Genomic DNA, 26,563 nt, shown 5'->3' on the forward strand with positions numbered 1-26,563 from the left:
CCCAGTGATTGAACCCAGGACCACATACATGGGAAGCAGGCACTCAACCACCGGGCTATATTTGCGTCCCTCCTTTTAGGTGTTTGTATGGAGCAGCTTGGCTAAATTTTCTACCACAGAGAAATAAGACATGGTACCTTTAGACTGCAAGTCATTCTGGCTGGACTCTCTGTCAGTATGATCAAATCTAAGTTCAGTTTCAGGGCATGGGGAAAAATGGCTGTTTTCTTATACTAATAAGTGTTCTTTTTTTCTATGAGTGTGCCTGCAATCTCTCTTTTTCAGTTTAGTGTTTAGAAAAGGGGATGGGGATGGGAAGAAGCTGTTTCAGAAAAGGAAAAAAGTCCTTGGGGGAAATAACACAGCCATATTTTGGTTTTGATTTCACTTTGTTAAAATCAAATTCTCTTAACACCACTCTCAGGTAAATGTTGGTACCTAATTCCGCAGGTGAGGAAATGGTGGTTGGGAGAGAGGATCTGGAATTTGCCCAAGCTGGAAAAGGCTTTCTCAGTCCCTGCCAGTTCAGACAACGTCACTGCCTTTCAGTTAGGTTACAGTCTTCCTAAGATATATGTATAAAAGAAAGAACCGCACAGTCACGCCTGGAGCGTTGGCTATACTCCCATGTTCAGACAGCTGAAGGGGGCAGGAAGAGGCCGGTGCCAGATGATCAAATGGTGCTAGATCCAGGATTAAACTGCACAGCTGAATTCCTGCCTTCAAAGAATAGCCAGTGCAGGAAGAGAGAAGGAAACAAGCTGTCGATCATGTGTGGTGGTGCATGGTAAGGATGGTCAGGGCCTTGCAGGCTTGTAAATGGGATTTCCTGCTGCTGAATCTGCCACTGAGGCCAAAACACTGTGAATATCATAGATAAAGACATTTGGGGAAGTGGACTTGGCCCAGTGGTTAGGGTGTCCGTCTACCACATGGGAGGTCTGTGGTTCAAACCCCTGGCCTCCTTGACCCGTGTGCAGCTGGCCCACGCGCAGTGCTGATGCGTGCAAGGAGTGCCCTGCCACACGGGTGTCCCCCGCATAGGGGAGCCCCATGTGCAAGGAGTGTGTCCGCCACGCAGGGGTGTCCCCCGCATAGGGGAGCCCCATGTGCAGGGAGTGCGCCCCGTAAGGAGAGCCGCCCAGCGTGAAAGAAACTGCAGCCTGCCCAGGAATGGCGCCACTCACACAGAGAGCTGACACAACAAGATGACGCAACAAAAAGAAACACAGATTCCCTTGCCGCTGACAACAACAGAAGCGGACAAAGAAGACACAGCAAATAGACACAGAGAACAAGACAACCGGGGCGGGGAAGAGAAATAAATAAATCTTTTTTTTAAAAAAAGACATTTGAAAAAACGATTAGGGAAAATCCATAGTCCCTTTTGATGTCCTTTGGCATCAAAGCTTTCTTTTTAAAAAGGAACGTAGTTAATGTAGTTAAACTTTTTAAACAATTGTGCTAAAGTAGATGAGGAACCAAAATTGCTGAGTGGAAAGTGGAACCCACGGCCTTGGACCTGAAAGGCTCAAGCCTTCGTCCCAGATCCCTGGTCCCAACTGCCACTTCTTGAGTGTCTGGGGGATGCTGCTGGGCCGCCTCAATGATGTCTGCACCTCTGTCAAAAGATGTGTTTCCTGCTTCTTAGAGTAACTGATGGGAACAAAGAGGCCACTGGGGCACCCCAGCAGCGGTAGATGGGGGAGCGGGTTACATGTCCTCTTGCAGAGCAGGTGAAAGTGGCAGCCACGTGAGATGCTGGGACAAGGGAATCGGGGCTGGGGAGACTGAGGGGCGCTGGGCCAGCCTGGGCTTCCTGATGTGATCATACTTACTTGAGATCCTCTGAGTCCATCGAAACTTGGAGTAGACAAAAAGGAAGTAAAATATAAGGCCGCTCAGTATAAACAACACACAGTAGAGATACTCCCATGCGGGTTCACTGATGATTGGGGCCAAAATCAGAAACACAGAGATGATTATCACCAGGACGGGAATGACAATGGGCACCTGTAGGCAAAACAACAAGGTATGACCTCATGCAGGGTTTGGCCATGTGTGTTGCTTTCTTGTTGGAAATTTTTCATAAAAAGCAAACATTAATATAGAAGAACATAATGAATTTTTAAGTAGTTTTGCCAGTGCTGTTTCATCTTTTTTTTTTTCTTTTTCCTGGAATTTAAGAAAATACCAGGAATTGTGTTATTTTATCTGTAAAATACTCAGTATACATCCCTAACTGATAAGAATTTTATGTGTGTTTGTGTGTGTATACACACTTTTTTACTTTTTTTGAGGTATTGGGGCTGGGGGAATGAACCCAGAACCTTGTATGTGGAAAGTCAGTGCTCAACCACTAAGCCACATCAGTTCCCCTGAGTTGTTTTTGTTTGTTTTGCTTGTTAGCTTTATTTTTTTCAGGAGACACCAGGAACCAAACCTGGGACCTCCCATATGGGAAGTGGGCACTCAACCGCTTGAGCCACATCCACTCCCAGGACTTGATATTTTTAACATAACCTCTTGCCATAATTATACATAACAAAATTAACAATCTTCATTGCTAGAATTGAATTCGTATTCAGATTCCCATGGTTATCTAATTTTAAAAAAATCAGGATCAAAACAATATCTACATAGCTCACTGGCTGTTATGTCTCTCAGACCTCTTTTATTGTGTAATATTTCCCATACACTCCCCTCCTTTTTTGTCTTTGCATTGATTTGTTGGAGAAATTGGGTGACTTCTATACAAGCTCCTAATTCTAGCTTTGTCTAATCACTCCCTTGTGGGATCATTTGCCTTGCTCCTCTAGCCACATATTTCTATAAACTGATGGTTTTAGACCTAGAAGCAAATACTTTACAGTTAAGCAGTGTACTTCCTTGAATTGCTAAGATTGGTCAGTGAGTTTGTGGATGGAGAATCAGTCCAATCCCATCACTGTGAATTTCTCCATTGACTTATTTTTTATTGTAACACATATAACAAAATTTGCCATTTTAAGTGTACATTAAATTTGCATTATTTACACTTGCAATGTTGTACTACCTTTATCACCATCCCTCACCAAAACTTTCTCAGGCTTCAAGCAGAAGCTCTGTACCCACTGAGCAATAACTCCCATTTCCCCCTTCCCCCATCCCTTGTAACCTCTATTTTACTTTCTCATTCTATGAATTTGCCTATTCTAAATATTTCGTGAAAAGGAATTATATGCTATCTAGCCTTTGAGCCTAGCTTTTTGCACTTAGCTTAAAATTTCAAGGTTCAGCCATGTTTTGGCATGTATTAGAACTTTATTCCTTTTTACAGCTGAATACGATTCCATTTTTTGCGTATACCACATTGTGGTTATCCGTTCATTTCTTGTGGCTACTTAGATTGCCTCCACATTTTGGCTCTTGTGAATAATGTGAAGATTAGTGTACAAATATCTGTTGGAGTCTGGTTTTATTTCTTGAAAATATATATCTTGGAACAGATCTATGTTTAACATTTTAAGGAACTACTAAACAGTTTTTCAGAGGGCTGCATCATTTTACATTCTCACCAATAATTCACAAGCATCCCAATTTCTCCACATCCTTACCAACACTTAATATTTTCCCTTTTTAATACTAGCTATCCTAGTGGCTATGGTGACATCTCACTGTGGTTTTGGTTTTCATTTCCCTAATGACTAATGATGTTGTGCATCTTTTCATGTGCTTAGTGGCCATTTGTATATCTTTTTTGGAGCTATGTCAGTTCAAGTCCTTTGCCCATTTTTTAATTGGGTTCATCTTTTTGTTTTATAGCCATTTTTAATAATTTTTTAATATTAAGCCGTTGTTACATATATGATTTGCAGCTATTTTCTCTCACCCCATAGATTTTCTTTTCACTTTCTTGATAATGTCCTTTAATGAACACAAGTTTTTAATTTTGGTCAAGTGTCCAATTTATGTATTTTCTATTTTGTTGTTGATGCTTTAGAGGTCATAGCTAAGAATCCATTGTCAAATCCAAGATCATGAAGGTTTACCTCTATGTTTTCTTCTAAGAAAGTTTTGCAGCTTTAGCTCCTATATTTAGATCTTTGATCCATTTTTGTGTTAATTTTTGTATGTGGTATGGAGTATGTGTCCAACTTCATTCTTTTGCATGTGGATACCCACTTTTCCAAGCACTATTTGTTCAAGAGACTATTCTTTCCTCATTATTGGACTTGGTACCCTTGTCAAAAGTCAATTGGCCATAGATGTGTGGGTTTATTTCTGTCCTCTCAATTCTATCCCATTGTCCTATATGTCCTCATGCCTGAATCCCACTATTTTGATTTTTGTTGCTTTGTAGTAAGTTTTGAAACTGAGAAGTATGAGTCTTTCAACTTCATTTTTCTTTTTCAAGATTACTTTGGCTATTTGCAGCCCCTTGCAATTTCATATGAATTTGGTGATTAGCTTTCCATTTCTGAAAAAAAGAGAGCCCCCCCCCCCAATTAACCTTTCGCTTAATGGTTTCCATATCTACTGATGAAAATTGCCTGGGTTCTTTATTTCATCTGGGGTTGGAAAATGGTAAAATTCTAATTGTCTTTCTGGATTTATGAAGAACTTCAATTATTTGGTTGGTCTAAAACACAGTTCATACAGGAAAGGCAGGATAAATGATTATTCTTTTTATTTCTTAGTTCTTAGAACGATGAGTTAGGTCCTTGAGACCTCAAAAGTGACTTGAATTGTGAATTTTGATACATTTGTTGAGTATCCATTGCAGTCATTAATGTTTGCGTTGCTCAAAAAGTCTCATTGTTGGCCAGCAGGGGTCCCTTTGCACTGTATTCTGGGAACTTTTAATGTAATCCTAGTGGTCTTTGAAAGTTTTGTTATTTTTTAAACAGGATATGCCAGACCTAGATTCATCCATCCCTCCAGGGAATCTTGTTTCCTTTTAGTGGAAATGGTATTTAGAAACCTGTGTGACTGGAGTGCTCAATGTTCTTTTTTAAAGGCAGAGAGAAAAAAAAAAATTTCAAACAGGGAATAAAGTTTATGAATTCATATTGATATTTCCAGTTCAACTGTAAACTTACATATTTTTCTCCTTTCTTTGCTTATAGACTTATGTCTCTTTTTTATGCTTCTGAAAATCTTATTTCATAATGACTTTAACATAATTACTATTTGTGTTATCCTACAATCAACCTATAATAAATTTCAACTATGAATAGTAGTATACAGTTTAAGGCTTTTTTGACCACAGAATATAACCCACAAAGATTCATTCAAAATACTGTATTTTATATAATCTAGTATATTTTCTCTGCATGGTTATGCCACTCACTTATTACAAAGGTTCACTTATTTCCATTTATTTTCTTTGGAGGGGGATTTGTTTTTTCCCCTTTTGTTATTTAATTTCAATTTTGTTCTTTAATTTTTAACTTACTAAAAATCTTTTTGATTTTGCTTTATTCTTTCACTATTTCTTTTTCAGGATAACCTCTAATTTGGATATGCATTCTCTTATCAGGAACAGAGTTGAACTTGCTTTTTAATTTTTCCATCTTTGTGTCATTTTCACTTTTTCCTTGAGCTGTCTTTTTATATCTTTTGACCTTTTTTCTTTCAGTTGTTGGTATTTCACATCTCAATTTTTAGGAACTCTCTATATTAAAAATAGTAGCATTTTTTGCATATGATATCACTTGCAAGTATTTTTCCTAGTTTGTTGTATATGTGTGTTTTTAGTTCTTTCTCATTTTCTCTTTTTACCAATGCAAAAGTTTCTACTTTAATGGGGTAAGCTTACAAATTTTTTCTCTTATTACTTCTGGAGTGAGGCGTGGTTGGGGGAATTTTTCCCCTTCTTGGGTACTAAGAATTATGTAAAGTTTTCTTCATGCAACACCACCACACTCTTTAAATTTTAACACCTTTATGTTTTAATATCACTCTCCTATTACGGGTTTTTCCTGGCTATTCTTGCTTGTCTATTTTTCTATATGAACTTCATAATCAACTTGTCTAACTCGAAGAGAACAAAAATTACATGGTGTGTTTATTGGGATCACACTAAATTTCTAAATTAAGGAAAATTAACACCATTTTGATTCTGAGTTTTCCTGTCCAAGAACATTAATATGAATTTCCACTCATTCTTTTATGTCCTCCCAGTAGTATTTTATAGGTTTCCATCTGGAGATCTAACCTCTTGTTATGTTTATGGCTAGGTATTTAAAAAAAAATTTTTTTTAAGTGAGGTCTTCTCTTCCACTACTTCTTAATTGTAGTACCTCTTTTAAAATTTTATTGAAGTATATCATTCATACATGAACATCTATAAACAATAAGTGTATAGTAAAATTTATGAACTTACAAAACAAGCATGTATAACATCATACAGGGCTCCCACACATCACCCCACCACCAACACCTTGCATTGTTATGAAACATTTATTACAAACTATGCAAGAGCATCATCAAATTATTACTACTGGAAAGCGGACTTGGCCCAATGGATAGGGCATCCGTCTACCACATGGGAGGTCCGCGGTTCAAACCCCTGGCCTTCTTGACCCATGTGGAGCTGGCCCATGCGCAGTGCTGACGCACGCAAGGAGTGCCGCGCCACGCAGGGGTGTCCCCCGCGTAGGGGAGCCCCACGCGCAAGGAGTGCGCCCCGTAAGGAGAGCCACCCAGCACGAAAGAAAGTGCAGCCTGCCCAGGAATGGCACCGCCCACACGGAGAGCTGACACAACAAGATGACGCAACAAAAAGAAACACGGATTCCCGGTATTGATAATAAGGATAGGAGCGGTCACAGAAGAACACACAGAGAATGGACACAGAGAGCAGACAACTGGGGGGAAAGGGGAGAGAAATAAATAAAAAATAAATCTTTAAAAAAAGTTATTACTACTAACTATAGTCCATATCTTACATTTGTTGTATTTTTTCCCCCAACCCACCCTATTATTTTTTAAATACATTTTTATTACAGAGGTTGTGAACGTACAAAACAATTATGCACATATGTAGAATTCCCATACAACACCCCTTCACAAATACACCACACCATGGTGGAATATTTGTTACAAATTATGAGATAATATCATCAAACTATTACCACCAAACACGGTCCACAGCATACATTCAACTATTTTATTACCTTTTAATTTAATCATTTGTGTAAATGAAGGCTACTGATTTGGGTGTGTTGATTTTACATCTCATTACTATATTTTCTTGTAGTTTTTCCTTTGATTTTTTTGGGTTTCCCACACATACAGTTATATTTAAAAGGAGAGAATTTTGTCTTTTTAAATTCTTATGCTTCAAATTTATTTGTCATCCAATTGCCTTGTTAGTATCTTCAGAACAATGTTAAATAATAGTAGGAATAGAAGGCATTCTTGTTGCTAACATTAGCAGGGAACTCTCTATTATTACCTTAAAACTGGTTTTTATGTAAGAGTGTGTGTGTGTGTCTTCTGTCAGGGTAAGGAAATAGCTATAAATTCCTATCTGTGTTTTATCAGTAATGTGTTGAATTTTATCTGGTGGCTTTTTGGCATCTGTGGAGGTTATCAGAGGCTTTTTTCCCCATAGATAGATTAATACAATGCATTACACGGATGGATTTTCTAATCTTCCACCTTTGCATAGACTTAATTTAGGATTATTACCTTTTTAATATAATTAGATTGTCAGTGTTTTAAGATTTTTTATATCAATAAGTGAGATTAGTCGTTAATTTTCCCTTTTTTGTGCTATCTTTGTAAGATTTGGTATTGATGTTACTCTGCACACACAAAAAAATTGAAAAATCAATAAAACCCATAGCTAACCTAAAAAAAAAGATAAAGAAAATACAAACACACAAATAAGAAGTGAACATGGGGAAATAATCTCCAAAACATAGGAAACATTTAAAAAAAGATAGGACTATTTTGAACAACTCTATTCAAATAAATTTGAACACCTAGATGAAATAGATAAATTCTAGGAAAATGAAATTTACCAAAACTAACCCCTACTGGGGCGGTGGGGTTGAATGGGACCTCATATTTTTTTTAATGTAATTTAAAAAAATAATAAATAAATAATTAAAAAAAAAAAAAACTAACCCCTACAGAGTTAAAATTTGTGGGGAATTTCTAAACATCAGATTATCCTAACGTTCAATTCCAGAATTCAATAAATTCCGTTTATTCCAGAGTAATGAAAAAGAAGGCACACTTTCAAAGAGCCAGTTTGATTGCTTATTATTCATGCATTCATTTACAAGTTCTGCTTTTTTACTTTTTCCTACCACCTTTATTTCTTGCTTTTTATATTTGTTAATTCCTCCAATTCTCTTTTGGTTTTCTCTGTAGTTATTTTTCTTGCTTTTTTGAGTTACCTGCTTATTTTGTTTCCATATTTTTTCATTTTTATTGATATAAGGAATGCAGTGAAACTTCTTCAAAGCATTGTTTAAGCTCCATCTATAGATTATATGTCTTGTTTTCATTATTATTTTTAGAAATGTATGACATTTCATTTCTTATTTCTCCTCGGAACAAAAAGCTTGATATTTTTCTTTTATTAATTTCCCGTTTAATGCATTATACACAGAGAATTTTGGTTTGTATTATTTCTAATTTTGGGAATATGAAGGGTTTTTTTGTGGTATTAAAGATGGTCAGTTTTCAGATATATCCCATGAGCACTTGAAAAGGTGTGTTTTCTACTGTTGGGGTTCAAGTTTGATATAAATTTATACTGCCTTCCATATTATATTTTTTATTTTTATTTATTTTTTTTTAAAGATTTATTTATTTATTTAATTTCCCCCCCTCCCCTGGTTGTCTGTTCTTGGTGTCTATTTGCTGCGTCTTGTTTCTTTGTCCGCTTCTGTTGTCGTCAGCGGCACGGGAAGTGTGGGCGGCGCCATTCCTGGGCAGGCTGCTCTTTCTTTTCACGCTGGGCGGCTTTCCTCACGGGCGCACTCCTTGCGCGTGGGGCTCCCCCACGCGGGGGACGCCGTTGCGTGGCGCGGCACTCCTTGCGCGCATCAGCACTGCGCATGGCCAGCTCCACACGGGTCAAGGAGGCCTGGGGTTTGAACCGCGGACCTCCCATATGGTAGACGGACGCCCTAACCACTGGGCCAAAGTCCGTTTCCCAATATTATATTTTTTAGATCTCAATGTCTGTATCACTTTTACTAATTTTTGTTCACTGGATCTGTCTGGGACTGAGGGAGGTGTGTTAAAGTCTCCTGTTATTAGTGTGTTTATCTGTTTCTCCCTGTATTTCCTGACATTTCTGCTTTGTAAAGATGGCTGCTGTATGATTCAGTGAATAGGCTTTTTACAACTCTTCATTATGAATTATAGCCTTTAGCATTAATAAATGGTCCTTCTTTTAAAATATTACTTGGGTAATATATTGGGTTCATGTGCTTCTCTGATAAGATTACAATCTGTTTTCCTTGTGTTTTCATTGCCTGGTATTTCTTTGCCTATCTTTTTATTTTTAATGTTTCATAGCTTTGTGAGCCTGAAAGAGCTTTTCCTTTCAAGGACTGATTTAAGCCTATTAAAGTGAATAAATCAGTTTATTCACACAACTGATAGTTTTGGTCTCCATTCTCTCATATTGTTTAAGTTACAGTTCTATATTTTATATTTCTACATACAAGCATCTTCTGCTTACTGTCTTCTATTTCTGAAGAATGACATTCTAGGGGAAAACACTCCCCAGGATCCTATATCCCTTATTTTAAATGAGAAAAATTATCATGTATTATATGAAGTTCCAAATCCCCAATGTCCTCAAATATAACTAAAACCCAGTAAAATCCCTATATATAAATAACATGTCACCCAACACATACTACCTTAGAAAGCATGTTACTTTAAAAAATAATTTCGGGGTAACCAAACAATTAGTATGGTTGTTAACAAATAGTTGCCTTGAATGCCATAACATGGTCTCCCAACATCTGGGACACACATGCCTCACACTTTTCAATATGTTGTATACACATGATTCTGACTTTCTGCCAGCTGGTTTTGGAATGTAACTGGAAACTTTTCTTACATATCTATAGCATGTTTTAAAATATTGTATTGCACTTTAAGGATTAAATACAATGTTCCCATATAAATAACAGTTGGAACCAGGTTATTAAGAGATGTGTAGATTCTATAAAGTTTTAGGATGTTAAAAACCAATATCCTTGGGAAGTGGCTGTGGCTCAAGCAATTGACCCCATTTACCGTATGGAGGACCCAGGTTCCATCCCCGGGACCTCCTGGTAAATAAAGAAAAAAAGCCATCCCAGACCAGCACGGGGAGGCACAGGCCCCCGTGCAGCGAAGTGAGGCACCAAAAAGATGATGCAACCAGACAGGGGAAAGAAAACCCAAAAACTGATATCCGAAAAGAAAAACAAAAGCCTAGTAAGCATATAAGCATTCTATCAAAGAAGTGTGAACCAGAAAGATGTTCTCATGGGATCTTCAAAAGCTGTGTTTTGTTCTGAGAGTTACTGTTATAACTAATGGATAGAATACCCTTAGTCCCTTCTCTTTAGAGATTGTCTATAATAAGCAATAATGAAATAGCTAGGAGTTCTTCTTCCCTTTCCCCTCATCATCTAATTTAAAATGGTATCCTTATTTGGCAGCTCGTTTGCTATTATTTTCCTTCATTGGCATATACTCTGTATGTTCTCTCTTTCTTCTTTGCTGTATTATATTGCCAGTGTCCGAAAGCTACATACTGTTCATCACCTTTATCTCCCATCACTTAGTCCTAGGCGTGTAGTGAAATATATTCACCTTGTGCCCATGATGTTTTGGTTTCTGAAGTTCACTCTCTAGGCGACTTCTTAGAAAGGTCTTGTGTAACAATATATGCCTTGAGGTCTTCTGTATTGCTGACTGTAGACTTTATTCTTCAAGGTCAGTTTGGACATAAAATCTTTGGCATGCATTTTTTTTTCTTTGAATGTCTTAAATGTATAGCTCCACTATCTTATGATATTAGGGCTGAAGCCAATATTATTTTCTTTCCTTTATTAGTGAGTTTTTTGGAGAGGCAGGAGGCAGATGGAGTGAATACCGGAAGCATTTTTTTTTTAACTCCATAATTTTTTAGATTTTATTTCTTTGTTGTCCGTTCTAGCTCAGGTTTCCCAGGTACATGGTGTACCTTTTGGTATGTTGGCTCAAAGGTCTTCCCTTTTTCTCCCCCTCTCCCCAATCCCTATTCCCCACTCCCAGGAAATGTTCCTTTTTTAAAAAAATTTTTAAATTAATTATTTATTTCTCTCCCCCGCTTCCCCCCCCCGCCCCCAGTTGTCTGCTCTCTGTGTCCATTCACTGTGTGTTCTTCTATTCTTGTCAGCGACATAGGAATCTGTGTCTCTTTTTGTTGCATCATCTTGTGTCAGCTCTCCGTGTGTGAGGCACCACTTCTGAGCAGGCTGAACTTTCTTTCACGCTGGGCGGCTCTCCCTATGGGGCGCACCCCCTGCGCGTGGGACTCCCCCATACAGGGAACACCCCTATGTGGCACGGCACTCCTTGCGCACACCAGCACTGCGCATGGTCCATCTCCACACGGGTCAAAGAGGTCCTGGGTTTGAACCACGGACCTCCCATGTGGTAGGCGGACACTCCATCCATTGAGCCAAGTCTGCTTCCCATGAAATGTTTCTTTTCTTTTTTTTTTTTTAAGATTTATTTATTTCTCTCCTCTCCCCCCTCCCCCAGTTGTCTGTTCTCTGTGTCCATATTCTGCGTGTTCTTGTTTTTGTCCGCTTCTGTTGTTGTCAGTGGCACAGGAATCTGTTTCTTTTTGTTGCATCATCTTGCTATGTCAACTCTCCGTGTGTGTGGCGCCATTCCTGGGCAGGCTGCACTCTCTTTTGCACTGGGCGGCTCTCCTTACAGGGCGCACTCCTTGCGCATGGGGCTCCCCTACACGGGGGCACCCATGCATGGCAGAGTACTCCTTGCGCACATCAGTGCTGCACATGGGCCAGTTCCACATGGGTCAAGGAGGCCCGGGTTTTGAACCGCGGACCTCCCATGTGGTAAACAGACGCCCTATCCACTGGGCCAAGTCCGCTTCCCAGGAAACGTTTCTTGAATTATAATTTTTAGAATTCTGTTGCTTTCATTTTCTTTTTCAGGAACTCCAATTATACATCTGTTAGATCTTCATCTATCTCCTTTGTCATTTTCTCTCAAATCCTTTTTATTTCTGTTTGATTATTTTTTTTCATTTCCTTCCTTGTCCTCTTTCCTGGGATGTTTCTTTTCTTTTGTATTCCTTCTACCTTATTCATTATTTCTGAAATGATTTTCTAAAGTTTTTTGTTGTTGTTGATGTGCTCTGATGGGTTTCTTTTCACATCCTCCCAGTAGTCATCTCATCTTTTGATTTTTCTGTTTCTTTTTTTTAAGATTTATTATTTTATTTTATTTATCCCCCTCCCCCCCCCCCCCCCATGGCTTGCTTGCTGTCTGCTCTCTGTGTCCATTTGCTGTGCATTTTTCTGTGTCTGCTTGTCTCCCTATGTTGCATCATCTTGCTGTGTCAGCTCTCCACGGGTGCAGGCCATCAGCCCTCCGCGGGCACGGGCGTGGGCCATCAGCTCTCTGTGGGCGCAGGCCAGCTTCCCTTCACCAGGAGGCCCTGGGACGAGAACCCAGGGCCTCCCCTATGGTAGATGGAAGCCCAATTGATTGAGCCACAGCCACTCGCCTGGTTTTTCTGTTTCTGATGTATTATATCTTTTATACTTTCTACAGTTTTCTTAAATAGTTTTATCTCATTTTGGAATATTAGATTATATTTTTGACCTACTTTATGGACATTGTTTTTATTGTGCACCTTCATTTTTAGTTGTTTTATTCAATTTATTTCCCTTAAGAATCTGTATATGGGGTTTCTTTGCAATTCTTTCTGTTACTTATAAATGAGGTGGACTTTTGTCTGCTTTTAGGGAGGATGTACTATATCAGGAACAGAGAGTATACTTTCTTAGCTTCACTGCTTATTGTCTTTCCTTTGATGTTTCCTTGAAGAAACTAACACAACCTGGCATCTCTGTGTAGCAGCCTCCCCATTTTTGAGATCCACATCTTCAGATTCCATCTCCTTGACCCCAATGTTCTTGCCGTGGTCAGTGTGGATTCTTTTCTCAGCATTCACTTTTCTGTTGTTGTCTTCAGTAGTTTTCTCTTTCCGGAAAGGAATTTTTGTGGGCAATTTCTGAACTCCTTGAGGACTTAGGCCATTTCAGTCCTGTTCTTCCACAGCTCTCGGGCCTCCTACTGAGAATTCCTTTCAGACTGTGGCCCTCTCCTATTGAAGGAGAATGCTTGTTGGTGATTTGGGGTATATCGATCCTGATATTTTTGGTGCTTCCATTTATAGTCTGGTGTTTTTGGCAATATCTAATTTCCTAGTTTTGTTGTTGAAGATATTGGCTGTAGGATTTTTCCTTTGCTATCCTAGTGACTCTGCCTGTTTTTAAGAGGGATTTTATGCAGATTAAAAATATACTACCATCATGATTAGCCTGCTAGATGACCTAAGTGAGGTGAACTGCCTCACTCCAGGCAGGCTGCTCCATGTCTTAGCTGACTTAGAGATTTGGTGATAGTCTAGCAGTTGCAAAAAAAAAAAAAAAAAAAAAAAAAGACGTGTCACCAATATTCTTGATAACTTAATAAATTAATAATTATATTTAGCTATTTAGATCATAATACAAAAGGAACCAAAGTATAAACTCCACATTAAAACATGATATTCAAGAGAAGGTTCAGGTTGAAAATAGAAAGCCCCCCCCCCGCCCCCCGCCCTAGTGTCTGAAGTTGTTATCTCTAATTCATTGCAAGGAAGCAAAACCATTTGTGACACTTGGGGCACTAAACCCACCTTGATAGGTCTTTCCAGTTCCTTCCTTGTAAACCTCATCACGACAAGTCCTAGAATCGTCATGCCATAAAATAGCCATGCAGCAAAACTGAAGTAATTGACTAATGCGTTTATGTCACCGGGGATGATATAAATGATAGTTATGATGCCCTAATAGAAAGAAGAATTAATTCATAGGTCATTAGTACATAAAAACATTATCCTATCACTGCATAGAAAACCAAAGAAGCAGTTTTTCTTGTGAAAATATGGTTTAACCTGAAAAAATTTCTTATCTAATCTTTTATGTTTGGATCTAACCCAGAATTTGGGCTATAATATGTTCTCTTTGATGCCTCATAGAAGGGCTTTGAAAATTTGAAAAATGAATATTCAATGTTGTCATTTTCAGCAGGGAAAAGAAAAAGAGCCACCAAAAAACAAATACAGGGAAACGGACTTTGGCCCAGTGGTTAGGGCGTCCGTCTACCATATGGGAGGTCCGCGGTTCAGGCCCCGGGTCTCCTTGAGCCGTGTGGAGCTGGCCATGCGCAGTGCTGATGCGCGCAAGGAGTGCCGCGCCACGCAGGGGCGTCCCCACGTAGGGGAGCCCCACGCGCAAGGAGTGCGCCCGTGAGGAGAGCCGCCCAGCGTGAAAAGAAAGAGCAGCCTGCCCAGGAATGGCGCCGCCCACACTTCCCGTGCCGCTGACGACAACAGAAGCGGACAAAGAAACAAGATGCAGCAAATAGACACCAAGAACAGACAACCAGGGGAGGGGGGGAAATTAAATAAATAAATAAATCTTTAAAAAAAAAACAAAAAACAAATACATACACATACACACACATATATATCACCAGCTTCCTAATTGTGAATTTCCTTTCCAGGTATTTTTCATCCTGGGAATGGGCCCTAGACTATGAAACTCAGGCTGTCCAGGTCTTGTCTTGGAGTGAGGTTGGAGCTGGTATTTAGGGCCCTGATGAAGGGATATGGTGGTCCTCAGTGCCTACGACAGCTGCTCAAACCAAGGACCACCTCCCACTGAGAATAGCCATTTAGAAGGCATCAGAGGGCCTGTCTGGCACAAAGATCCCAGATTTCAGTAGGAAGCTGTTCTCAGGAACCACCTTGAAAAATGCTTTATTCTCCTCCTCTGTAAGCTATTGGGTTTGCATAGTTTGTCTTAATAAACATTGGACATGTAAGAATTAATGAGGATACAAGCTTGGAAAATTCAGACAGTATCTTTCAAGCATAAACTGAGAACAAGGAAGTAGAAGTCAGGAACTTTGTTGAATCTTCATTGGGGTTTTTTATATAGGGGACCAAGGTCATTGGAAAACCTCCAGCCTTCGTAATGCACTTCCCCTTCTCATTCATCATCCAAGCTGAGGGCCCCGCTGCCTATGAGGTGGGTGTTTTAATGGAATTCATACTTACATGGAAGATGATGGCAGGGGCAGGAGTTAGGCGCTTCACACTGATGTAAGAGAGTACTTTTAGCATGTGGCCTTCCCGGCCTGCCACGTAAATGAGCCTGGAAAACAAAACAAAACATGGAAAGCAGTTAATGAGAGTGCAGGTTGTTCCAGCATCAGTGAACAAGTGCGTCGTGAGTGTCACTTAATGAGGCCTCAGAGAAGGAACTGGCCATCTCAGGGAGAAGCCTGATCTCTGGGGAGGAGGGATTTTGGAGAAGGAAGCAAGCTGGTTTAATGCCCCTAAGAGGAGTGCCGCCTGGTGCTGTGGGGAGTCATGAAAGCAGGGAAACGGTGGGGTTGGGTAGGAGGCCCTTGCAAGGAGTTAGCTGATCTGAGTTCTCGAAGTTGCCAAGGAGCAAATGTGAAACTGAGCCCAGGGCCACTGTGATTCCTGGGGCATCCAACAGAAGCAGATGTATAAGTGCAAAATTTGGGTGAGTCCACAGCCACAAACAAGTGGCTTAGTTTTCCCCCAAGGACCCCTGATAACTTAGAAATCAGAAAGACTATGTTTAAATGTTGAGAGAAAAAGGAAATAATGAAATAGGATTTCTAAAAAAGAAAAATTTACCTTAATTAAAAGTTTCATGAACAGATAAATTAGATACAAGTAAAAAACTAAGAAACCAAAAAAGTTGAGTATGAAGCACTGTGAGATGGGACAAGAAAGTAAGAGAAGCTTATATATGTCGAATGGGGTAAGGCAAATTCAGGATGAGAAGAGAGTGTTACAGAATTGGGAAACACTGTAAGCCTTCACATTGAACCCAGTTAAACACAAGATAAAAACATACCTAGATATAAAGATGGAAGAAAAAAAATCAGAGAGAAAATCTTAAGGGTTACTTAATAGATAAGCTATAGAATTAGGACAATTAGAACAACAGCAGACTTCTCAGGGGATACAATATTTTTAAAGTGATGAGGAAGAGTGAGTTTTACATTAGAATTCTATATATTTAAACTATCACCCAAGTTTACAGGAAAATAAATTTTCAGATAAACAATGACTCTCCATCTTCATTGAAAATTATCCCCTCCACCAAAAACAATGTTAAGGAAAAAGCAATAAAATATGCTAGTATGTATAAGTATTGAATTTTTTTTTTATAATGACAAACTTTTTTGGAGGAGTAGCCTTCTAAACAAGATGCCACTAATATACTAGATAAGAAGGATTAAAATTGAGAAACGGATGGACTCTAGGTAATCATATTAAATTTCAAGAATAGAAATATAACTTCCACATCAGAAAAAATAAAGAACAAAGAATTTGATGGATATAATAAATCGGAATAAGATTTTTTTTTAAATCAAGAAAACACAAAGTAATATGTTAGTAAATAATCTATGGTATCACTAATCCCATTAAAATGTGTACAGAGTGTGCTTGCCTCGGTAGAGACTCTTGGGCTGGATTTATTAAAAGAGCCACAAGGGAAACGGATGTGGCCCAACCAATTGGGCTCCTGTCTACCATATAAGAGGTCCAGGGTTCGATGCCCAGGGCCTCCTGGTGAGGGCAAGCCATGCTAGCTGGCCCCACGCAGAGTGCTGGCCCATGCCACACAGGAGAGCCACCCTGTGTGGGAATGCTGCCTCACGCAGGAAAAAGCCACCCCCATGCAGGAGTGATGGTGGACAGGGAGATCTGGCGCAGCAAGATGACACAAGAGTCAGAGGAGAGAAAATAAGTAGTAGAACAGGGGAGCTGAGGTATAATTGAGGAGCAGGAGTGTAATTGCCTCTCTCCCACTCTGGAAGGTCCCGGAGCCACCAAATGAGAATACAAGCAGACACAGAAGAATACACAGTGAATGGACATAGCAGACAACTGGGAAGGGTGGGGCGGGGGGAGGGGGAGAAATAAATAAAAAATTAAAAAAGAAATATTCCTGACCTTTTAAAAAAAAAGAGCCACAAGCTAAAGCCTAAGATAAAAGATACTGGGGGGGGGAAGCATATTACCAAATGTAGCAGCCTAAAAATATTACCAAATGTAGGAGTCTAAAGACAGTGATGAGGCAATATCAGACAATATAGAATTTAAGTAAAAAAGAATGAGCATTCCTACTGAAAAAAGGAGGTCAGTTCACCAAGACGATATAAAAAACCAGGAACCCTTCCAAGAAACACAGGAGGCAAAAATTGATAAATCCACTGTTAGAGTGGAAAATTTCAACAGTACAAATTGCAAGCTTTTGATGATATAAAAATCTAGAAGTAAGAAAAGACGTGCTTTTGAACCCATACAAAACATAAAAACTGCAGTAAGCCACAAAGGAAATCTCAAAGGATTGATATCATAAAGATTGCATACACCAACTATAATGCAATAAAATTAGAAGTCGTTGATACAAAGGTCAAAAAAGACCCATCTATAACACTCATTTGAACTTTGAGATGACATAAATGTGGTATTAAGTTAATTCCTATAACAGTGAAACTGGAAGGAAGAGAGTGGCTAGAAGGATAGAGAAAGACTCATGATGCTATGAATTCGCTGTTTAAATTCCATCAATTAATAGCTAAATTCCATGCAATCAGAATGCAAACTGGATTTCTGGAACTTGACAAAATTATTGTCAAGCTAGAATGCTAAAAATGCAAAAGGAATTCTGACCTGGAAGCACTAGTTCTACCAGATTTTTAACTACCAATGCTGTAAAATGTTTTATTAAGTGATGATGCCACAGAAAAGGACATATCAGTGAAACACAATAAACCGAGTTTATAAGGGAATGAATGGTAACAGTGGCATTTTATAAAACCAGCAAGATAAGAATGGATTATCCTATAAATGATATTGGCACAAAAGGTAGATGTTTGAAAAAAATGAAAGTGAGATTTATGCCTCCTATCTAAGTACATTCCCAGATTGATCAAAGAGCTAACATAAAACACACCAGAAGGAAACACACGTATTTATATAATCTTGAAAGGAAGGAAGGATTATCTATGTGAAACAGAAAACTATTTCAAAATGTAAGAGCTAAAACTGTAAAACACAGGAGAAAACAGAAGAGAGAATCTTTGTAACCTTGGGTTGGGCAAAGATTCTTGGATGTGAGGCAAAAACGTGATCCATAAAAGAAAAAAAGATGATAAACAGGACTCCGATAAAAGTTAGAAACTTTTGTGCTGCAAAAGCACTATTGGGGAAAAAAGGTACAGACTGGGAGAAAATATGTGCAAGACTTACGTAAAGAATATATGGAGAACTTTTACAACTCAGTAATAGACAATCCAATTTTTTAAATGGACAAAAGATTTGAATAGACATTTCACTAAGGATATGAATGGATGGGAAATGCAATTTAGAAACACAAGGGCAAAGAATGGTCTTAGTTGGAAAAAAAAAAAAAAGACCAGAATCTGGGGAGCAAAGAGCTCGGTGCAACGGTCATGCATGAGAGTGGCCCCCGCGCCTTCCCCTCAGTAGCCCCCGCCTCTGGGAGCCTCCTGCCTCCCCGCACAGCGGGGCGCCCCGGGCACCTGCAAGAGCCCCTCGGTCCCTGCCCAGCCCGCCTTGAGACAGCGCCCGAGATGCCCAGCAGGGGAGAAGAAAGTGAAGAGGAGGAGGAAGGAGAAAAATTGTCTCCCCATGAGAGGCAAAAGGGAAAAGAACAAAGCAGGTTGACAGTGCAAGTCTCTTCCTTACAATGAGAGCTGTTTACAACTGCACAAGGGAAGCGCAGAAACTTTGACAAGGGAAGGGGCTTTGAGAAAGCTGAAAAGATGCTTTTCTTTCTGAGTAGGAAGAAAACAGATGAACTTAGAAATCTGCACAAACTGCTTTACAACAGACCAGGCACTGTGTCCTCACTAAAGACGGATGTGGGTCAGGCTTCCATGTGAAAAAGAAGTATCCAATACAAAAAGAAGGAAGAAATGTTGGAAAAAATTTTAAATGCCACATTCAAGATACCTGCGAGGTTCTTGACTTGGAAATACCAGGTATAAATAGGGTGGGTGAAGATGATCTTGAATTCCTTAATGCATCCAAAGCTCTGGCAAACCCCTGTCAAAAAAACCCAAAAAACAACTCCCCCTCCCCCCCCCAAATCTTCTAGCTAAAAGGCAGAAAAAAGAAGAATGGAATGGGGCTGGTAAAACAAGGAAAGCTAAGCCAACCAATTGTCCTGAAATTCTGTCAGATAAATCAGTAGTGATGAAGATGAAACAAACAAGGAAAGGTCCTCAGATGGAGAAAACAATGAAAGTAAAGAGGAGCCACTGAAAAAGACATCTGAAGGGCTAGTGTTAAGGCAGACAGTAAGGAAGCGGATGTGGACAGCAGATGCATCAAGAAGAAATCAAAACGGTTCCAAAAAAGAAAGTAAATCAGAGGCTAGTACAGATGATGAACTTTTAACTTAAAAACGGAAGAAACCACCTACGGAGTTAAAGGAAACAGTCAAGAAATTATAGTCCAAACGTAATTTGGAGGAAGTCACAATGAAGCAGATTTACAAACAGGTATATGAAAATTATCCTGCCTATGTAAGTGAAAGAAAGGAATTCATAAAAACAACTGTTAAAAAGCTAATTTCGTGAGACAGAGGTCAGAGACAGATGACTTGTTCCCATCGATTTGAAGATCTGATTTATTCCACTATACCAGCAAAGATAATGTATTTCCTTTTCTAAATCCTTGCTAAGCACTGTATCTGTAGAACTAAATCTTGTGTTACATACATTTGAGTTTGCCATTTTAAATTGCATTTGTATGAGGTTTTTAGTTTATAAAACCTTGCATGGCAGTAATTGCGCTTTGCTTTTATGGTTGTATTTTGTACATTTTGGATTTCTTTATATAAGGTCATAGATTCTTGACTGGTGGAATTTTTAGTGTGCTTAATATTAGTCTATTTAAGACATACTTTTAATCAAGTAGAACAAAAGCTAGTATAACTAGCATCTGTACCTGGAAAAAATATTGAAGCATTTAGTATATAAAATATTTTGAATACACATCTTCGGTCAGTCTGAAAACTCAGTGGCAGTTTGTTCATCATATTAAACATATACAAGCTATAGATGTCCAGATGGCAGTACATATACTCCTACATGTGTATATGTCAGATTGTCAGCATGGCAAAAGTGAGAGATGTTATTTTTATATTTTTTAAAACATATTTATTGTATATAAAGTTTTTTTATTTTGTGCAGATAAATTTTTAAATTCATATAGGTAGGTATCTTTCCATTTATAAACTAAGAAATGTCAGTGTTCAGCTAGGTGGTATGACAGAGCAGTGAAAAGTCAAAATTCAGTGATGATAACATTGAAGGAACAGAAAGTTCTGCTTTGCCTTCAAAGTGTCATCAATTTGCAGTTTTAGTGTTAACTCTGCAAAAGCATCTGTAAATACATAATATGTTAAGGACAGACCAGCATCAAAACAACTTTAAAAACTTGGGGAAGTTTTTACTGTTTGGCTTATAGTAAATGAACTGATTTTCATTAACTGCTTTTGCCCATACAAAATGCTGATATTAACAGGAAACCTGGTATAGCAATTTGATATTGTTATGAATTCCAAAAATAGATATTGGATTATGTTTGTAATCTGGTCTGTACCTGGGCATGATTGAGTTATGATTAGGGCTTTGATTGGGCCACGTCATTAGGACGTTGAGTTCCCACCCCTTGGTGGGGCATGGCAAAGGACAGAGTTGAGGGTTTTGATGTTGGAGTTTGATGCTGAAGCCTTAAGCTGAAGCCCCAGGAAGAGAGACAGAGCCATTCATCTGATACTCTACAGTTAACCTTGTGGAGAGAGGCAAAGCCTAGAGAACCTCATCATCTACAGCTGACCTTGTGGAGAAAACAGAGGTGCTGAGCCAGAGGAACCCAGGAAGCCTGAACCCTCACAGATGTCAGCAGCCGCTTGCTCCAACACATGAAAATAGACTTTGGTGAGGGAAAGTAACTTATGCTTCATGGCCTGGTAACTGTAAGCTCCTACCCCGAATAAATACCCTTTATAAAAACCAACCAATTTATGGTATTTTGCATCAGCACCCCTTTGGCTGACTAATACACCTGGTGCCTTCATAATTATGATGAAAGTAACAGGTGAAATAGGATGTATTTGTGGAATTGGGGCTATTGAGTTTTACATTTTAGCCAGTGGGATTTTAGGTAACCAGCCACTCCTGAATGAGACTAATACTGTCCTTATAGTAACTATCTTAATCAGTTTAAGTAATCTGTCTCTGAATTTTAAAATAAAACATGCTTACAAGTAAATTGGACCTTTGATATATATTAATTGAATTTTAAAAATTTCTGCATCACACAACAATATATGTAAAAATGTTACCCTCTGAATGTTAACAAATACTTCCACAGGTTTGTCCTATTTCCTAATAAAGTTATTAAGACATTAGGGAAAAGGATACTTCATACAAATGAATAAGCAACTAAATGAGGTCTCAGGATTGGCGTTTGATTTTAAATATTTAATTTGTTGCTATAAACCTTGTCAGTAAAAATAATAAATCAATCATAAAAAAAGACAACACCGAGTACTAGTAAGGATATGGAACTGGGACCTTCATGCATTGTTTGTAGACATTAAAATGGCACAGCCACTTGTTTCTTTAAAACTTAATCATGGCCTGGAAAAAAAATGTTCTAGGGTCTAGCCCATCAGGGGAAGGCTGGACACAGCCCAGAAGAGAGAGGGGCAAAGGAAAAGAATCTCCATGGCAAAACTGTGGGTTAAAGCTGCAACTGCAGCTGCTGGACCCCTCCCCTACCTGATAGACAATTTTGAATTCTCAGGCCTCAGGCCTACAGACAAAGAGCGGGTTTCCACCTCCCCAGGAAATGAGAGAGGACACAGCCAAAGGCTGACTCAGTTTTTGACTCAAATATTTGGTCTGCTGTGTCCTATGAACACTTCCAGGCTGGGAGGGGCCAGGTCATAGTTTGGCTTGGTTGCCAGCATGAGAATAAAGAGATGGGACCATCTCAAATATCCTCCCAAATGACCTGGAATGGCCCCTGAGGATACAGAGGGGAGTGGAATTATTTCCTACCTGGGAAAAGAGAGGGGGCTGCCTGCAAAGGTTGGAAAACAACCTCTGAGGAAGTTTGAATTACAAGGCTCTTAGGCTCCAGGCAAGATCCTCTAACACATTGATCCAGTCCATGTTGCAGCAAACATACTCCAACCAGGTTTTGAACCGAGGGCTGCCAAAGAGCGCTGTCTGCTGGCCGACCAAGGAAGTGCACATGAGGAAATTAAAAGTAAATAAATAAGAGAGGCTTTTTCCGGCCTTTATAGCCTCCCTCCCCAAGACCCTTGGAAGCAGGTCTGCAACCCATTACTGGATCCAGGGCCCAGATCTGAGCAACTAACAGGGACAATCCTAAAGAACCAGAACAGGTTGAACCAAGAATCAAAGAACAGTAGTAACATAGCTTCTTGCTACAGCTTCTTGCTACTAAATCCCTATGAAAGAGCAAGAAATTGAGCATCTGAGTAAATTCACCATCATAATCAGATGCCTAGATAGCAACAAAAAAATTATAAACTGTACTAAGAAAATGGAATAAATGGCCCAAGCAAAGACTATATCAAAGCCCCAGAAGAGACACAGGATTTGAGACAACTAATCAATGACATACACACAAATTTCCAAAATCAAATTAATGAGTTTAAAGACAATATGGCTAAAGAGATTTTTAAAAAGGACATCAAGTAGACACTGAGTGAACACAAAGAAGAATTAGAAAATCTGAATAGAAAAGAAACAGCTCATGGAAATGAAAGACATGGTATGTGAGAACAAAAACACATTAGAGGCATACAACAGCAAACTCAAAATGATAGAAAAAAGGAATAAGTGATACAGAAGATAGAACAGCTGAATTGAAGAGAACTGAGAGAGAAAAGAATGGGAAAAATTAAACAGGGGCTTGGAAGTTGAATGATAACATGAAACACAACAACATGTCATGGTAATTCCAGAAAGAGATGAGGAGGGGAAAAAAGCAGAAAGAGTATTTGAGGAAACAATGGCTGAAAATTTCCCAACTCTCATAAAAGAAATGAACTTACATTTCCAAGAGGCACAGCATACCCCAATCAGAATAAATCTGAATAGACCTACTCCAAGACACATACTACTTGGAATATCAAATGTTAAAGATAAAGAGAAAATTCTGAGAGCAGGGAGGCAGAAGCAAACCATTACATACAAATGATGCCCAGGGGAGCAGATGTGGCTCAAGCAATTGGGTACCCACCTCCCACATGAGAGGTCCCAGGTTCAGTTCCTGGTGCCTCCTAAAGGAAACAAGCTGTCACAACAAGCTGATGCAACAAGCTGACATGAGCTTATGCACAAGCATACACCACAGGCTCAAGTGGCTGGGCACCCACCTCTCACACAGAAGATCCTGGGTTTGGTTCCCAGTGCCTCCTAAAAGGAGATGAGCAGACAACAAATGGACATGAGCAGAGACAATGAATAGAGACATCAAGCAGACACAACAAGCAGAGACAATGAGCAGAGACAATGAGCAGACAAATGAGGAAGCTATCTTGAGGTGTGTGGGCAGGTGAGATGTCCAGTAAAACACAGTGTGAATTTCTCAGCAGAAACCATGGAGGCGAGAAGACAGAGGTATGATACAAATAGAATAACGAAAAAGAAAATTGCCAGCCAAGATTTCTTTATTGAGCAAAATTGTCCTTCAAATATGAAGGTGAGTTTAAAATATCCACAAATAAATAGAAATTAAGATAGTTCATGAAAAGTATCTGCCTTTGCAGGAAATATTAAAGGGAGCCTTACAGCCTGAAAGAAAAAGAAAGCCTTGGAAGAGAATGTAAAAAGCAAGAATAACAGAAAGGATAACCAAAAGAGTAAAAAGACAAAAATGATATGACATGTGAAAACCAAAAAATAACATAACGGAAGTAAATAATGCATTTACGGTAACATCTTTGAAGGTAGATGGATTAAACTCCCCAGTCAAAACATACAGGCTGACAGAATGGATAAAAAACAAACACATGAGCCATCTATATGCTGTCTACAAGAGACTCACCTTAGACCCAGGGATACAAACCTGCTGAAAGTCAAAGCTTGGAAAAAGATACTCCACACAAACAGTAACCAAAAATAGTAGGAGTAACGATATTAATATTGGACAAAACAGACTTTAAATGCAAAAAAAGTTATAAGATATACAGAAGGCCATTATATATTAATAAAAGGGACAATCCATCAGAAGATATAACAATCAGAAATGTCCATGTACCTAACCAGGTGCCTCAAAATACGTGAGGGAAATCTAGCAAAACTGAAAGGAAAAATAGACATCTCTACAATAATAGTTGGAGACTTCAAAATACCACTTGCATCTTAGATAGAACAACTAGAGAGAAGATCAGCAACAAAAGAGAGCAGGGCACTTGAATTATATAATAAACTAGCTAAACTTAACAGACATACACAGAATGTTGCATCCCAAATCAGCAGGTTATACAGTCTTCTCAAGTATTCATGGATCTTTCTCCAGGATAGACCACATATTAGGTCACAAGGCAGGTCTCCATAAATAAAAAAAAATTGAAATTATGCAAAATACCTTCTAAGATCATAACGGAATGAAACTGGAAATCAATAATAGATGGTGGGAAGCAGATGTGGTTCAACTGATAGACCACCTGCCTACCATATGGGAGGTTCAGTGTTTGAACCCAGGGTCTCCTGGCCCATGTGGTGAGCAGGCCCACGTGCAGCACTGCCACATGCAAGGAGTGCCATGCTATGCAGGGGTGTCCCCGTGCAGGGGAGCCCCACGCACAAGAGTGTGCCCCGCATTGAGCCGCCTGGCATGAAAAAAAAGTGCAGCCCGCCCAGGAGTGGCACTGCAGACATGGAGAGTTGATGCAGCAAGATGACATAACAAAGAGAGACAGAGATTCCTGGTGCCACTGAGAATGCAAGCAGACACAGAAGAACACACAGCGAATGGACACAGAGATCAGACAACTGGCGGGGCAGTGGGGAGGGGAGAGAAATAAATAAAATAAATCTTAAATAGATGGGATGGGGAAATTTTGCAAGTTGCTTATAGGCTGAATAATACAGTCCTAAACATTCAGTGGGTAAAAGAAGAGATTGCAAGTAAAAACAGTAAATTTACTGAGGTGAATGAAATGAGAACACAACTTATCAAAACTTATGGGATACCGCTAAAGCAGTGCTGAGGGGGGATTTTTTAGCCCAACACACCTATATTAAAAAAGAAGAGGGCAGCAAATGTAGCTCAAGTGGTTGAATGCCTGCTTCCCATTTATGAGGTGCCAGGTTTGATCCCTGGTACATCCTAAAAATGAACAAAAAACAAAAACAACTCTCATTGGAAAGTGGATGTAGCTCAGTGGTTGAATGCCTGCTTCCCTTGTATGGGGTACAGGGTTCAATCCCAGGTACCATCTAAAAAAAAAGAATAGAAGAGCTAAAATCCAAGACCTAACTGAACAAATGGAGAAGCTAGAAAAAGAAGAGCAAACCATTTCCAAAGCAAGCAGACGGAAAGAAGTAGTAAAGATTACAGCAGAAATAAACGGAATTGAGAACAAAAAAAATCTGTAGAGAAAATCAACAAAACCAAAGGTTGGTTCCTTGAAAAGGTCAATAAAATCAACAAACCAGTAGCTAAACTAACAAAGAAAAAAAGAGAAGATGTAAATAAATAATGAGAAATGAAAGGAGTGAAGTTATGACAACCCACAGAAATAAAAAGGATCATAAGAGGATATTATGAGAAACTATGCCAACAAATTAGACAACCTAGATGAAATGGACAAATTCCTTGAAAGGCACAAACAACCTACACTGACACTACAATAAATACAAGAAAAAATGAAATTGAGAGGATAAAAAGAGAAAATCAACAAAACCAAAAGCTGTTTCTTTGAGAAGATCAATAAAATTGACTACTCTATTAGACTAACAAATAAAAAAAGAGAAGACACAAATAAATAAAACAAATGAAAAGGGAAGAAATTGTGACTGACCCCACAGAAATAAAGACGATCATAGGAGGATATTATGAGGAATTATATGCCAGCAAACTAGACAACCTAGATGAAATGGACAAATTCCTAGAAATGCACAATCTACACTGATA

At 39.0% G+C, this 26,563-nt stretch overlaps 1 protein-coding gene and 1 pseudogene across 2 annotated transcripts in view; one reads left to right on the forward strand and one right to left on the reverse strand.

The window, feature by feature from the left end:
• SLC7A9 (solute carrier family 7 member 9) overlaps positions 1-26,563 on the reverse strand; it is a 46,418-nt gene that overhangs the window by 3,014 nt on the left and 16,841 nt on the right. For both annotated transcript variants that reach the window (XM_058280116.2, XM_058280115.2), the window contains exons 10-12: positions 15,359-15,455; positions 13,934-14,083; positions 1,839-2,013 (exon numbers count right to left, since the gene is read on the reverse strand). In XM_058280116.2, the coding sequence (XP_058136099.1) occupies positions 1,839-2,013; positions 13,934-14,083; positions 15,359-15,455 (422 nt within the window). The remainder of the gene's footprint in view (positions 1-1,838; positions 2,014-13,933; positions 14,084-15,358; positions 15,456-26,563) is intronic.
• On the forward strand, positions 18,805-19,956 carry LOC139436911 (protein DEK pseudogene; annotated as a pseudogene).

Source organism: Dasypus novemcinctus, chromosome 18 (genome assembly GCF_030445035.2).
Source record: "Dasypus novemcinctus isolate mDasNov1 chromosome 18, mDasNov1.1.hap2, whole genome shotgun sequence".
NCBI lineage: Eukaryota > Metazoa > Chordata > Mammalia > Cingulata > Dasypodidae > Dasypus > Dasypus novemcinctus.